Raw genomic sequence first — 16519 nt, 5'->3', positions numbered from 1 at the left:
GTCTTTATTGCAAATGTCAGCACAGTTTCTCCTCGCTCTTTGCTGGCCTCTCCATTGTGGAGAGGAGAGGGAGTGTAACAAACAGGCAGTTATACCTGGATAAGTCAAGGTTCTGGATCTGAAGGGCCTCCTGCCACGGAGGGTTGTGGCAGTAAAGGGAAATAGTCTCATGGTGGGATTACTGATGCTACACACCTTTGGGGTAGGGTCTAAGTGACATGACACCATCTTTAGACTTGACAATGTGCATTTTGCTGGCAGGTTTAGATCAATTGTTTGTGGCTGATGATGGTCTGTGCTATCAGTTCATTGTGATAAAATAATCCAACACAGTAAACGGTACACACGCATGTAAGAGTTGCATTGAAATTTTATTCCAATAAATGTGTATTCCAAACAACTAAATGTTAATTAAGTTGTAAGCGAAAACATTTGGAAGTAACATTCCAAGAGTTTTTGTCCTCATACAAAACAGGCTGCCAAGGGAAGTACCACATTCTACAGCCCTTTGAAGTTTTCAAGTGCAAAGCAGATTAGCTGAAGAAACATTTCCATGACCTTACCCTATTGTATATAAAAAAAAATTCCCATAACAGCATTTATCTCTTCAGCTTTAATCTTCTTTGTGCCTTTTGCAATAAATTAATAGAAAATTAAATCTTTTTCAGCAGGAGCTTTAAGAAAATATACAAAACACTATACATCTAGTTCCGAAAAAGGACCAGCTATTTCGGGTAGAATACTTGGAGTGACAAACACACAGACACAACCCTCCCCAAGGCTCTCAGAAAGCAGTATTTCTACAATGCAACCTTTGAAAAGCAATTTTACAGATTGCGAATGGTTAGTTACTAGTAGAGACCAGTCAGTCACTCAATTAAAAAAAAAGCACACATTGAAGGCAGTTTGTTGATGACCCATAAATATTTTCTCCTCCCTTTTTAATTCTTTTTTTAAAAAAGCTTTCTGGGTGACAGCCTCACTTCTGAAGCAGTTACATATTGGCAGGGTGAGGGGGACATACTTTGATGTGCTTTTATTAATAAAAAAGTGGCTGGTAGCAGGAAGCCCAAGCACAATTTTTTTCTTTGAGAAACTGATAACATTTGTCCTTCATAAGCTGATCCTTGGCCACAGTGATTTGGTCCTTTGTCACAAGGGACTCTTTGTGAAGATCCAGCAACCTCTGCAATACCCTGAAAAACTGCAGCATTCAGGTATTCAGTGGATCGCTGATGCACAGGCAGAAATAGGATATCAGTCGGTGCTTATGAAGTGTCCTGCTGACATTGAATACCAGCACACCAGAAAGTTGGTGAAGAGATCAACAAAGCATTTTCAGTTTTTGCCGTTGTGTCTGATACTGACTTCTGCTTAAATCTTCATATATACATAGCCAGGAGCTCAACTTAGAAGTGCATGTTTTTTTCCTGAGTAGGTGTCTGAAAGTTGAGACTGGAAAGTTGAGACCGGAGAAGGAACACTTTGTACATTTCTACTGATTCAAAACCTGAGACTCCTACAGACAGACATGGAGGAGACCATTGCAGTACACCAAGGCAACATGATGTGAAATCAAACCTTTCTTATCGCAAATACGCTTGCGAGAGGAACAGACCTATTACTAACTGTATCCTGGACTGCCTACGGAATGTTGGTTGTCTGATGTGGCCATTTAACCCATTCACAATAAGGTTTTTTCTATGTACATCATCAAAATATACTACATCTTGAGCACGCCATGTGCCTCAACGCATTTTCCATTGAGGGCGTGCTAATGAGCAGGAACACACAATACAGGTCTCTTTCTCACAGTTTCATTTTCTTTACCACTGGAACTGGCAGAGCTTGGAAAATCCTCACTGCTTCGTCATCTGTCTTCAGCGTAACCCAGAAGGGCCGGAAGGTGCCCTTGTATCCAACAAAACCCATTTTATCTGAACGAAAGGGAAAAAAAGGATAGTTGAGTACCTCCAAATGACTGCTTTGGAACCAGCAAGAAAGGAGGCAACCATGGACATAATTTTAAATGGTGCCGAGAACCTGGTGTATGATATAAGTCTTCTTGAACCGATTGGGAACTCTGATCATGGTGCTATCAAATACAACATGTCTCTAAGGGGGCAGCTGCCAAGGAAGTCCAACATAGTCACCTTTGACTTCAAAAGGGGAGGCTTCTCAAAAATGAAGGTACTGGCTTTAAAAAAAAGGAAGTTGAATGATAAAGTCAGGGGGTCACTTCTCTCCATAATGTTTGGCGAATGCTTAAAACCACAATAATGGAAGCTCAGCTAGAATGTATAATGCAGATCAGGAAAGATCCCACCAAGGCCAAGAGGATGCAGGCATGGCTAAAGAACAGAGGCAAAGAAGCTATTCAAAGCATGAAAGCCTCTCTCTGAAAACTGAAGTCTTGCCCAAATGAGAAGAACCCAAACTTTGGCAAGATAAATGCAAGCATGCTTGGGGATGCAAAGAAATAATTCTGAGGATCGTTAAATAAAAAACAACAACCACCTGATTTCAGTATCTTATTTCAGAGTGCCATTCCAACACAAAAGCCCAAAGGTGTGCTGCCTGTTTCGTTAAAGAGGTATTCTCCCTTCCTAAAAATTATTTTGCTTTTTGAGGTACTGTTCTCTCCCCATGAATTCCCTAAGCCTTTGCATCTTTAAACTCAATGGAGATCCAGCAGCTCAGTTCTGCTGAGCCTGAAATCTGAAGTGGTACAACACTTCCTCTAGCCCACTGTCCTGTGGTCCCCAGCTGTTGGACTACAGCTCCCATCATCCCTAGCCAGTGGTCAGGGATGATCACCTGGGGGCCAAAGATTGAAGAACACAGTAAACACTTTTAAACATCCTTATTAATTCTTGGAAATGTAACTGTAACAAAGGTTCTTTTATAAAATAGCTCGTTACCTTTCAATTTAAAGCCCCTCTGTGCTCCAAGTTTCTCCAGGACGGTAGTCCACGGACCTCTTGAAACGAACCTTCCTTTAGATGTCATCACCACTATAGAACTACAGGAGACAAAGGCATCCATAAACCATCTATTCTTCCACTGAGTGATTTAATTTGGTAAAAGCTACTACTTGTGCAACTCTGGGGTGCTGGTCCCTGTATCAATTCAATCATGTCTCGCCAGGCATGCATAATTTATTCTGAAGATTAACAAGCACATCCAATTAGGTCACCTTACATCTGTTATCAGAAATGGTATGTATAATGTTTGCAGGAGCAATGAGAAAATCACATGGCTGCTATACGACAGAATATGGCTTGTTAGGCTACATCTACAACCACTAGGTTTTCCAGCTGTTCCATACATCCCAAGAATGCTTAGTCCATATGTGCCAGAACACAGACTTATTTTTTTTTTGGGGGGGGGGATTAAATATCTCTGGATGCATTTTGCCTTGATACAGCAAATGCCTACCCAATACCGTATCAAAAAGCGTAACTAACAATGAATTTGTAAACCACATTGAGGTTTATTTTATTTCCCCACCAGTAACACAGTCGGTACATTTTATTAAATGAGGGTTAGTGCAGAATGGGATTTACCACACCTGTCTTTAACATTAAACAGGATGGAGCAATTTCCACTCTCAAATCAAGTCCTTTTTCTGGTTCATGTTTGTTTTGTATGTACTGTATTGATAAATATGTTGCATCCTGTTTCTGTGTTATTCTGCACAGATTTATTTTTGTGGGGAATCGCAAGATTTGTATGAATTTTACCCCAGAATAAATATTTGGGGGCATATTTTGAGCCAAGATCTATGCCGCAAAATTCGGTGCAAAACCGAATTTCTGTTGAGTGCTCCATCTTTCAGATTTTATTTTATTTTATTTATTTATTTATTTTTGCTTTCACATGCAAGCTTGAACCAGTTAAGATGTTCAAGCCTTCCTATAATTAGTTATTTTCATGATCGCTCTCTTCCTGGCCATCCTTTCCTCTTGCAACGCCAGAACATTTGCGTCCCTGTTCTGTGCTGACTTTGTGTAGCCCAGGGGTTGTTAACCTGGTCCCTACCGCCCACTAGTGGGCGTTTCAGGATTCTAGGTGGGTGGTAGGGGGTTCTACGGCACAAACTGAACCCTCCTTTCATCAAGCACAGGTGGGCGGTAAGGAAATTTTTACCATCAAGAAAGATTCATTAGTGGGAGGCAGGTATAAAAAGGTTGACTACCCCTGGGAGTCAACTGTCTCACTGCATACTCATCAATGATGGTTTGGCTCAAGGAGTGCTAATCGCCTGCTTTTATCCAGAACTCCACTGCTCCCCCCCACCCGCTGTGCTTCAGTCTCTGCCTCTCCACACTTCCAGAAAACGTATACAGTGGTACCTCGGGTTAAGTACTTAATTCGTTCCGGAGGTCCGTTCTTAACCTGAAACTGCTATTAACCTGAAGCACCACTTTAGCTAATGGGACCTCCTGCTGCTGCCACGCCGCTGGATCACGATTTCTGTTCTCATCCTGAAGCAAAGTTCTTAACCCAAGGTACTATTTCTGGGTTAGCGGAGTCTGTAACCTGAAGTGTATGTAACCCGTGGTACCACTGTACAGTCATACCTTGGGTTAAATATGCTTCAGGTTGAGTGTTTTCAGGTTGCGTCCCGCGGCGACCCGGAAGTAATGGAACAGGTTACTTCCGGGTTTCGCCGCTCGTGCATGCGCAGATGCTGAAAATGATGTCATGCGCAGAAGCGGCAACACAGACGCAGGTTGCGTTCTGCTCAGGATGCGAACGGGGCTCCGGAACGGATCCCATTCGCATCCAGAGGTATCACTGTACCTCTGTAATTAAAGCTGACAACGTAGAACACCATATACACAGCACAAGTATATAAGGAGCCACCTGCACAGTTCAAGGTATTACATGTAAGGTTCCAGTAAGAGATGCTCCCTCCTCAACACCTTCTGGCCCACAAGTGGTTGGATCTGGTTCCAAGGGACAGGGCAAAGAGCTTCCATCGAACTTTGTTGCATGAAAGTTGGGTTTTTCCCCCAATGTTGCTCAAAGAGTTTACCCACTTTTCCAGAACTTGAATGCCCTCCTTTCTCATTAACTTACTTTTCCCGAATGTTATTGACATAGTTGATCATCTGTGCTGGGATTCCCTGTAGAACGGAGTTTTTGAAATTCATCCGGTCAACAAATCTCCCATCATGCCCATTGATCACAACTACTTGGATACCATCTTCGGAGAGATAAAATTTCCTGCCGTCAACCTGGGAAACAAATCAGTTCTTGCTGTTATCAGGGAGACCAGAGCAGTAACAGTTGATAATTTTGGATTTTCAGAAGTAGAGGCTGATTTGAAATATTGTGTATGAAATAAAGAAAAGAAAAAGAGGCAGACCTCGAAATACGAAAATTTTCAAACTTTTACGTTTAACTTTGTGTTGTTGATTTAAGGTGCAACACTGGAAATTGGTCAAAATTTATGTATTTCACACACCCCATTTTCATATGTATTAAGTATCTGGAAACACTGATGGAAAGGGGGCAGGGAAATGAAATATAAAGTATCTAGCAACCCCATAAAACTTTTTTTTTAACAAGTAATGCTCAAAAGTATTGCTAGAAAATGATGTGGCAAAACAGGCTGGCGAGATGTCCCAACAGACCAAAGCACTGAGTAATAATAGCATATTAAAAACTTACAGGATATTCCTCCCCCCTCCCCTTGATTCTAAGGCAGTCTTGTTGGGCATTAGGACAAGAAAGCAACAAATTGGCAAGCTTATTGCTGCTATAAAAATAAGACTGGTTCCAAATTGCAGCGAAATGTAAAAAAATAATATTTATACCAACCAAGGAGCGTGTGTTCATGTATAAAAACAAACATCAAAGTCCAGCTATAATTATGATTTGGTAGAAAATTAAGCCCAATTCTAAATATCAACTTGCCTTGCTAGTAATACGAAATCCATTTAGATTCCATTCAACAGTACTTTAAAAGAATTCAGGAACAAATATAGATTCTTCCAGATAAGCCTTTGTTAGATCTGTTAGTTTTCTCAATTATTTCGAGTTTCTTTCCTCGACTGTGTATTTTATATATATTCTGTTACAAATTGTGCCCCATAGAAGACGACTTTTGGCTATGTTAAAATATAATGAAAAGTTTCTAAAACATAGTGTGTTAAAAATACAGCATATTACTCAAGAGCAAAGAAAGACTTACTGAGATATACGCAAAATCATCCCTGAGATGGAAGTATTTGGTCTTGTAGCTGTCCAGCTTCAGTTCTACAAAATGGTCCTTGTTCTGGTTTCAAACAGAAAATAAAGTTGGTATATCTATTGACTTTCAAAACCATTCTTCTAGACATGCTTTTTTTCAAACATACATTTATTCTGGCAGTTACACTCACACATTTTGTGGTTCATTATTTCAAATGAGGCGTCCAAAGTTTATGTCTTGCCAGAAATTTAACTCCTTGGCAATTTTGGGGGAGTCTTACGTGGAGTGATCTACAAATCTGACAAGGGACATTCAGAACGTTTGGAGGCAAATAGAGCGCATTCTGGACCCCCTCTTGCAATAGCTTCTGACAGCTAGTGGAGGAGAGCTGTTGTACACTGCTCCCCCTACCCTAAAGGTATAATCCCAGGTATTCCCCCCCCCCGACCCTTGAAAAGGTAGCACACAGCAAAGATGAAACCCTGGAGAGCTGCTTCCAGCCAGTGTAGCCAATATTACACTAGGTGGACTAATGGTCTAATTCAGTACGTAGCAGCTTCCTAGTTTCTCAACAACAATGTTGATTTTCCACTTTGGGCAAACTAAGACTTTGCCCATAAAATGGGACTGAAGTACAGTCACACATGTTACGTTTGTTTCATGTTACGTTTTTTCAGGTTGTGTCCTCCGGCGACCCAGAAGTACCAGAAAGGGTTACTTCCATGTTTCGCCACTCGCACATGCGCAGATGCACAAAATAACATGCGCAGAAGCGGCGAATCGCAACCCGCACGTGCGCAGATGCGCCGCTGCGGGTTGCGTTCCTTTCATGTTGCGAACGGGCCTCCGGAATGGATCCCGTTTGCAACCAGAGGTACCACTGTATGTTTGATGAGCTTCCAGAAGGAAAATTATCCACTGATTTAATCAGAAACAAAGACCTAGGAAAATGGCAACAGTAAATCAGCTACTTTACCAGGTGTGTGCTTGGCAACTTTTTGGGCATCGGCACATCCACTGAAGGTTGCTCTTCATATTTTGGGTAGGCTCTCGCTTGGCAGTCGCTGGACCCTGCTTTCCTGGGGATATTGGCTTTAATCCTGATTCGCTCGCAACCTCTGACGGAGCAGAAGGCAAATGGCTCCTTTTCGTGCTGAGCCTTTAACTTGAGAAACAGCAACCTTTGGGAAAAGATGGAAGAGCTGTGAGTGTCCCTGACTCTGTGACGCTGCCGTAGCCGGAACAGGATGAAGCTCATCCTGAAAATGGCAGATATTAAACCCTTCCACTGCACCATTAAAGCGCATTGCTCTTGCCAAAGAATCCTGGGAACCGGTTTGTTAAGGATGTTGGAACTGTATCTCTGGAAGGGGGAAACATCTTTTTTTTTGGGGGGGGGAGCTTTATATGTGCATTGAGTGTGCTTTAAATGAATTATGTGTGAATTATGCATTTCTATTCATCCATCCCAGGCAGGTGCTCTCTTATGCATCATTCTCACTTCCAGGTGCAACTACTACATCTCATACTATTAGAGGCTGCTCAAGAAATTTGACATTTACAAGTCTGTATGTAAGACAGACAGCACCAGCTTGGTGCCCTCCAGCTGTTTTGTACAAAATCTCCCAGCCGGCACCCAGTCCCTTCACTGCCACTGATGGCCAGCTTTTTCTTTTCAAAACTTGGGTGCTGGGGCTGATCTTATTTATCTACCGTATTTTCCGCCCTATAGGACGCACTTTTCCCCCTCCAAAAATGAAGGGGAAATGTGTGTGCGTCCTATGGGGCGAATGCAGGCTTTCGCTGAAGCCTGGAGAGCGAGAGGGGTCGGTGCGCACCGACCCCTCTCACTCTCCAGGCTTCAGGAAGCGCACCCCGGGCTTCGGACTGCTGTCCGCAAGCCTGGGGATAGCAGTCTGTTCAGGGGGCTAGGGTTGGGGGAAGCTCGGGCTTCCCCCACCCTAGCCCCGCGCCTGGGGGGGGAAATAATTTTTTTCTTTATTCCCCCCCCAAAAAAAACCAACTAGGTGTGCCCTATGGGATGGTGCGCCCTGTTGGGCGAAAAATACGGTAATCCTTATTGCTACAGTCAATGACCTCCACTTTTCCATGTTTCCACTGCTGCCCGCTTGCTTTAAACAAAACAACACTTTTTGGGCAGCTTGGCATGAAGCAAAGTTCTCTGGCAGCCAAAGCTCCAGCTATCTCCCATTTTCATTTCCTCCAAGTGGCCCCAGGCCCCACGTAGGCACAAAGGCATTTTTGAGGAAATGAAGATAGCAGGTGGCTGAAGACCGGCAGGCACAGTGATCTGCCACGCACACTGCAGCTCACTGCTAGTCCTAGGCTCTGTGGTTTAACCCACAGCGCCACCCGAGTCCCAATGAGGATTCTATTAGGCCCCCATTATTTTAAAAAACAGAGGGTACAAAGGAAATCATGGCTACAGTGGTTACTAGCCATAATGGGTATGCTCCACCTCCATTGTCAGAAGTAGTGTGTCTCTGAATTTCTGGGAATCGCAAGCAGCGATAGCACTGTTGTGCTCAAATTCTCTTCATGGGCTTTGCATTGGGTCATCTGGCTGGCTCTTGTGATCCCAGGATGCTGGACTCAGCCATTGGGCTGATCCCCAAATTACGTTCTTATGCAAATCGATCATTCCATATGACAAGGTGGTCAAAAATCTGCCATAAGTGAAGAGGGACCCAAAATGGCATGGCTTTGCTTGTTGAAGAGGAATGATCACCAAAGACGGGGAAATTGCCACCGGAGCTGAATCTGAAAGATGGCTGTCAGGGAACTGCCATCAGAGCGAAAGGCGAAGGAGAGGCTCCCCGATTCTGCAGGAGAAGGTACCAGCACTAGGGGGAGACGCAGCTTGGTAGAGGAGGAAGGAAATCGGCGTAACACCAGGGATCAAGGAGGGGAAATGGGGGAAGCGGAGGGAGAGCTCCGGGATTCTTCCCTGGACGTCAGTGAGGAGAGCACTGGTCCTCCACTACCCACGCCCTCCCTGCGCAGAAGACTCCCGCGCAATGAAAGGCGGAGACGACTGGGAGTCAAACAGCTTTTATGCTGGAAAAGGTTTAAGAAACGCCCACAGTCAGATTCTGCTAGCGACTGAGGCAGCCACGCTGAGATGGGCTGTGCAGTCTGGACGGTTTAACCAAGGCGATTAAGCCCCCTAACGGGGACAATTTACGCACGAGTAACTCAAACCCATTACAATGGCATATAGGCTAGACACAAGGATGTCATTTGTGCATCCGTTAAAAACAATCCTGCACCCAACATATCTCTGCAATCCTCCATAGCAATTCTGTGCTTCAGAGAGCTTTAGGACACGGGGCATGCTTGCTGTTTCCTTACCCAGTGTCCTCATCCCAATAGTAGTATCCCTTGGAAGCATATCGATACTCAAGCTTGTCCATCTCATGAGCCTGGTAGAATGTCCCTGTTTTGCTGGTTTTCTTCAAAAGGCGATCGTGGATGTCGGAGAGAATGGAAAACGTCGTCCCTTTAGGATAGCAAAGCCCAACTTGGATCCAGTCATTCCTAAAACGATAATGGTGATGATTGCAACAATAACAACCCCAAGCTCTGAGACTATGATTTTTCTGGAACATGTCGCAAGTCAAATTCCACTCACTCCAAAAATAAAATACATTTACTTGCAAACTGGCTAAAAAAAATTCAAAGAGGGCCAGATTTGATTAAGTGAACCTGTGTGAAGTTGTTGAGCTTTTCAGGATTGAAGTTGCTTTTTTAAGGATTTTACCGCAGGACATATACTGCCATGGGGGCCGGATTAAATCGACTGGCGGGCCAGATTAGGCCCCCAAAACGGACTTTGGACATGCCTGGGCTAAATGTTTACATGCTGGGCAGAGTCAATTCCAAAGAATCTAAAGATCCCTTATAGCAATACAGAGCAATTTCTCTGTAGCGAGCCACCACCTTCTATGAGTCAGGGATTAACTTGGCCCACGCAGTGCCTCAAATATTTATCGCATGACTTCTTTACATCCATTCTAAGGGGACTTGGATGTTTAGGTGAGAAGATGGTAAAACTTGCAGAGGGTTTCCTGGAACAATGATGTCAGGCCTGGAAGAATGCAGTGGCTATTATAACATCATCATCATCACACACCCCGGCTTTCTTTAGCAACTTGAAGCTATATTCCCCAATCGAAATGCTGTTTTTTACGGGCCACACACTCACTTGTTGAAGTTAATGAGCCAGATAGCCAGTTCCTCGGGAGCAGTCTTGTCCCAATGGATGGTGTAGCCCTTTTGTAGAGTGATCACAGGCTGATATTGCTGGTAGTGGGCACTCTTACTCAGAGCCCCCTCCAAGTACAGAGGATGTCCGTAATGGTCGTTTTTTATTATTTTCATTCTCAGGTTGGCTGATTTGTAGGCTTGGATGTACACCTGAAATCAAAGCAAAGCAAAACTTACTTCCTTTTAAAGAGCTTTAAGGAAGAAGAACATGCATAGGGAAGAGACCAGTAACCCCACAGCAATGATCTGCTGTGGAAATCAGAAATGCGAAAGAACTGTGAGCCAGCAAGATCCAAATTCTGAACATGCCCATCAGTCTTACCTGTGCATATCGACCACTACAGATAGAACCCCTCCAGTCAGGGACATCAATACAGTCTGGGTGCCTAATCAGCCAATTATCTTCCTTTATAAGATAGGACCCAGGATATTCAGATACAGAGCCGTCAACATCATGGAAAACAGATGTTTTATCCCCATCCATATCCAGCCCATTGAACCAAGGTCCTGGTTCTCCGAAAAACACTCGAGAGGTTATCTGAACAGAAGGGAAAATATGACACATTAACCAATTAATTCTGAACCGATAGCTTAGTAACTTCTTGGAGCTATCCCTCCCCCCCACCCAAAAAAATATTCAGAGCTTAACACAGAAGCTCCCTATTTTTCTGCAGTCCATTTGTGCCCTGAAAAGAACACGGCAGCCCTGTGTGAGTTGTCCTGGAATCTTGGCCATGGACTCTGGGACTGATCGTGGAGTTCAAAACAGCTTGAGGGCTACCCATTCTGAAATCCTGTCAATTAGTTTCCAGGCCCAATTTGAAGCTCTGGCTTGGACCTATGAAGTCTTATATGGTGCAAGACCTCAAGGGAAGTCTCTCCCCACATGAACTCAGCCGGACCCTGAAATTGTCATCTGAGACCCTTCTTGGTGTGCCCCATGCTCCATGCGAGGTCTGGCGAGCAGCAACATGAGAACCGCCCTTCTCAATGGTGGCATCCCGCTTGTCGAATGTTCTCCCCAGGGAAGTTTTCCTGATGCCAATGTTACATATCTTTAGATGTCAGGCAAAAAGAATCCTTTTTAATAAGGCCTTTGGCTTTTTACTATCTGGCTTTTTGCATGGGTGGGAAGTTTAATGTAGCGGTTTTTTTAAAAAAAATGCCAGTTTTTATGTATGTATTGCTTAAAATATTGTAAGTCATTTTGAGTTGCTATGGCAAAAAAATGACTAATGTAATAAATAATAGTAATAGCAATACAGTCGTACCTTGGATCCCAAACGCCTTGGTACTCAGACGTTTTGGCTTCCGAACGCTGCAAACCCGGAAGTGAGTGTTCCGGTTTGCCAATGTTCTTTGGAACCCAAACATCTGACGGGGCTTCTGTGGCTTCTGATTGGCTGCAGGAGCTTCCTGTAGCCAATCAGAAGCCACGCTTTGCTTTCCGAACGTTTTGGAAGTCAAACGGACTTTCAGAACGGATTCTGTTTGACTTCCAAGGTACAAGTGTAATACTAGATTCACTAATAATAATAATTTTGCTAAGCCAAGGGTGGAGAACCTCAGGCCAAGGAGCAAACGGCTTCTGGTCCTCAGGACTCTCTTTATGCCCCACCTTCTTACAGGCCACATCTTCCTCACAGGCCACCCCCCTCTCCAGTCCTTGCATTTCTCCAGTTCCTTAGCCTGGCAGGACTGTGTCCTTAAACTGTAATAAGGCCTCTTGCTTTCCTGGAGAGATGTACATGTAGGAACCTCTGACTTTTGTATGGCTAGATTACAGCCCACTGTACAGCAATATGAGGTGCACCTGTTGCCCCGCCCACCACTGCCATGTGACCCTCAGAAGGTGGCCAGTGAAGGAATGCGATTCTTCCATTGCAAAATGTCCTCCCTCTGCATGCACTGAGCCCTGCGACGGTGAGCCCGCGTTGAAAGCCAACTCACCGGGACATCCTCAAAGAATACGTTTGTGACGTTGTTGTTGGGGCAGCTCTGCCAAACATTGTTAAGGCGGAACGCCAAAGCGCTGGTGTGACGGCCTTCCAACGCGGCAAACTTTCGGAAGGTGCAGTTCTGGACATTGATGGGCCCATCGTAAAACTGAATGCCTCTAATTGGGAAATTCCTAAAGCACGTTTTTTAAAAATAAAAAGAGAGAGAGAAGTTATTAGTCTCCTTGCAGTGAGTTGCCACTGTAAACATAGATTGCATTGTAGCTATACATGAGCTTCAGCTGACAATTTCACACTCCACTGGAAAAACTAGCTTCTATAATCTGCTAGGTCTTTTTATATATATGAGGAAAACCTTGTGATTCTTAACAAGTTCAACTCGGGGTCTCTCATGCCTTGGCAGATCATACATATTTGCTTGGCATTCTTAGAAGGAGCTTTGCGGGAAAGTTAGGCCACCAACCTAAAAAAAGGAATAATATCCGCAAGCCAATCAAAAGCAAAATTTGAGCTTGCTCTCTGGTCTCTTAAGTGGTCAGCTGCCTTATTACTCATTCATTCAGTCATTGCAGGGATAACATCCCAAAACAGAGACTTAATGAGCTCCGAAATACAACATTAAACACAGAGCCATTAAAAGACGTGAAATAAAAATGCGGCTCTTTGTCGGAGGTGGTTTTAAATTGGCCAGGACGCTCCAGAGCCTCCTGGGCATGAAGCCAAGCCCTAAATACCAACTCTGGAATAGGGGGAGGGGGTGGAGAAGATGGGTTGCATCCAACATAACGCAAAGTTAAGAGTCCCTCAGCAGAATGCTTGTTCCACTGGTGAAATGTTTGGGCCTGTGGGACGTGGTTGCACAAGAGAATGCACAAGTAGTTTGCTGGTAACTATTGTGAAATTGGGATGCGGGTGGCGCTGTGGGTTAAACCACAGAGCCTAGGACTTGCCAGTCAGAAGGTTGGCGGTTCGTATCCCTGCGATGGGGTGAGCTCCCTTTGCTTGGTCCCTGCTCCTGCCAACCTAGCAGTTCGAAAGCATGTCAAAGTGCAAGTAGATAAATAGGTACCGCTCGGGTGGGAAGGTAAATGGCATTTCCATGCGCTGCTCTGGTTCACCAGAAGCGGCTTAGTCATGCTGGCCACATGACCCGGAAGCTGTACGCCGGCTCCCTCGGCCAATAAAGCGAGATGAGCGCCGCAACCCCAGAGTCGGTCACAACTGGACCTAATGGTCAGGGGTCCCTTTACCTTTACGTATTGTGAAATAGTGCACTCTGCGCCACAATATTCCCTCTGTTGCACAACAGAAAATGCTTCTGTCCGCTGGCCTAAGAACCCTTGCGCTAGCAGATAGAGAATATTGGCCAAAGCCTACACACTTTGTGAAAAGGTACTTTCTTTTGTCCATCCTCAATCTACCAAGATTCAGTTTGGCTGAATGTCTCACTCCTAGTTTTATGAGAGAGGGAGGAAAAAACTTTTTCCGTTTTCTCCATCCACAGTGATTTGGAGTGGGGGGAAGCAAAGCCCTATACTCTCCTGGAAACCTGAACAAAATGGAAAATACAGAAACTTAAGACGCACTGGCCAATGGGAAGAGTCCGTCCGCTGTGGTCCAGGCCTCCAGGTCCCCAGACATTGTTGTCCATTGTTTCTGTCCCTGGGTTTCCACTTTCACCTACAAAGAGGCTGTTCTTTATCTCTTGCTTTGATCCGTCGTCGTGTGGGAATGTTCCGCCACTAGAAGGGATGGAATCGCACGTTAGCAGAAGTGCTTTGGTCAAATCCTGCTTTCAACATCTTATGCAAGTGAAAATACAAGAAAACGTAGAAGCGCCAGGAGCACTTACCTGGCCAAAGTGAGCCCGATGCCGTTGTCAGCAAACCTGCAAGGAAAAGAGAACTTTAGAACAGATGCCTGGTGGGTCTTGGGTTCAAGGCCAGGCTTTGACACATGACAAACTGGGTCACCTTCTTTCAATGCGGGTTATTCCCCTCCCCCATCTATTATGTGGAAATAGAGGCATTTGCTTTTCTTATGGTGCATAAAGTGTGCTTGAAAATGCACATAGCAGTGAAAGCAACATGAAAAAATATTAGGGAAATGGGCTTTGCAAAAATTGTATACAGTGGTACCTCGGGTTACATATGCTTGAGGTTACATACGCTTCAGGTTACACACTCCGCTAACCCAGAAATAGTGCTTCAGGTTAAGAACTTTGCTTCAGGATAAGAACAGAAATTGGGCTCTGGCGGCGCGGTGGCAGCAGGAGGCCCCATTAGCTAAAGTGGTGCTTCAGGTTAAGAACAGTTTCAGGTTAAGAACAGACCTCCGGAACGAATTAAGTACTTAACCCGAGGTACCACTGTATTAGGGACAAATTCATACTAAAACACTAATGAATTTTCATGAGGATATAAAATCTAAAACTGATGTGGAAATGTAGACAACTGAAGACTGGAAAAATAGGGAACTGAGAGAAACAAATGGAAACATTTGTCTATCCCTGCTCTGGAGTAATTCCACAGACTGCAGAAATGTCTCTGAACAGAGGGCAATTATAAATGTGACTTATTGAAAGCACAGCAGAGGGGCGAAAGAGATTTGCTTTCACTGGTGCTATTACGCCACAAGAGGGCAGAGACGTCACACGACTACCGTTTGCGCAGAATTCCTGCAGCAACCGTGGCTGTCTAGTCAGTGTTGAAAGATGTCGAGTGTTGCAATTCACATTAGCATATATTGTTCTGGTGTAATATATTACAGTAACAAATATTAAAATGGCTAGACCCCCACGTCTATAAAACTCTAGGTTACGAGAGCTGGAGGCTGATTTGAACTTTGCCGAAATAAACGCTGCCAAAAACTTAACAACATGGAAAATACTTCTGTGCTCTGCTGACGGGTTTGAGATATTAGCTTGGCTCTGAGGACATTTGGGGCAGCAGGGAGAAGGCATCTAAACAGGAAAAAAGTTGGAAGCAACCACATGTGGCTGCAGTGTTATATAACCCTTCTCAAATTTTACTTATTTGTATGGTACTCTGGCTTTGTTCAGTCGTCACAGAAAGCCAAACTATGGCATACCAGGACCACTCAAACATGCTGGCCTCCAGAGAGGAGCGTGAACTCACTTTATTCCTCCCGCAAGTCTTTTTAGGTTAGATTTGGCCTGGCATATTGTCTGAACCCAGGATATTGGTTCAGCTGCCTCTTCCTCTACCACAATCTGTAGCTAAGAACAACCTTGGCTACAGATCGTGGTTGGGCTTAGCGTTACCTGCAAACGCAGGTGATAGTTCAGGATCATTCATTCAGCACCATCAACATGCATCAAAATTTTTGCAGCTATCGGTATTGAGTCCGGAGCAAGGAAATGGCCAGGTATGGTTCTCACCTGCAAACAGTGGCATGAAATCAAAGCTGCATAGAGAGACAACTGTTAAGCATCTGTCTCTTGAGTGACATGCGCCATTGCTGTGTCAGAATTAGCTGGCACTGCCCACTCCCTGCGGCAATGGCGGCTGTTGCCCCTGCCTTCCGCGCTACCAGTCCCTGTAGGCACTGGCCGCCATTGGTGCAGGCCCCCCAAATTTGGGGTTGTACCAGATAAATTGAATTTGTTGGAGAGCAGTGTTCCGGTGGCTCCCTTTCCCACAAAACCTACCTTCCCCTGCACATTACTGCAGGGGAAATGAATGAAAGCCTTCAGACATGTGACTGGTTGTCTCTCCGAGTTGGCAGGTTGCAATCAGGAGAGCTTCCTCGTCTCTTTTAACACTGAGAACCTGCAGCCCTTTGCTCCCACCTCCACATCAGCCTCAGCCAGCATTGCCAATAGTCAGGGATGATGGGATTTGTAGTCTGCCATCATCTGACAGCGCCACAGGTTCCCTGCCCCAGCTTTAGGTTCCCCTCCATTTCCACTATGGCAGAAGTTGTGGAAAGTTGCAGCTTCCTGCCTGTTAGAATAAGCATGGCTTTGATATGACTCTGCAGCAGGTAGCAAAGGAACAAGGGGTGTAAGGGCCAGAGGCAGAGAAAGGCAAGGAGGTTAACTGAAGAAGGG

The 16519-nt window shown here is 44.7% G+C and overlaps 1 protein-coding gene across 7 annotated transcripts in view; it reads right to left on the bottom strand.

Moving 5' to 3' along the window:
• Positions 1 to 352: 352 nt before the first annotated feature.
• Positions 353 to 16519, bottom strand: part of CEMIP (cell migration inducing hyaluronidase 1) — a 174425-nt gene continuing 158258 nt past the window's right edge. For 6 of the 7 annotated variants that reach the window (XM_083475311.1, XM_083475309.1, XM_083475310.1 and 3 more), the window contains exons 19-29: positions 14300 to 14335; positions 14034 to 14189; positions 12440 to 12620; positions 10812 to 11027; positions 10428 to 10639; positions 9575 to 9760; positions 7179 to 7383; positions 6203 to 6286; positions 5086 to 5243; positions 2922 to 3022; positions 353 to 1937 (exon numbers count right to left, since the gene is read on the bottom strand). In XM_083475311.1, the coding sequence (XP_083331437.1) occupies positions 1810 to 1937; positions 2922 to 3022; positions 5086 to 5243; positions 6203 to 6286; positions 7179 to 7383; positions 9575 to 9760; positions 10428 to 10639; positions 10812 to 11027; positions 12440 to 12620; positions 14034 to 14189; positions 14300 to 14335 (1663 nt within the window). In that variant the 3' untranslated portion in view covers positions 353 to 1809. Of the gene's footprint in view, positions 1938 to 2921; positions 3318 to 5045; positions 5244 to 6202; positions 6287 to 7178; positions 7384 to 9574; positions 9761 to 10427; positions 10640 to 10811; positions 11028 to 12439; positions 12621 to 14033; positions 14190 to 14299; positions 14336 to 16519 lie in introns of those variants that run through there. The other variant, XM_083475313.1, reaches the window with a different exon arrangement.

Source organism: Podarcis liolepis (assembly GCF_965112155.1).
Source record: "Podarcis liolepis genome assembly, chromosome: 14".
Classification (NCBI taxonomy): domain Eukaryota; kingdom Metazoa; phylum Chordata; class Lepidosauria; order Squamata; family Lacertidae; genus Podarcis; species Podarcis liolepis.
This window is presented reverse-complemented; position numbering and strand designations above follow the sequence as displayed.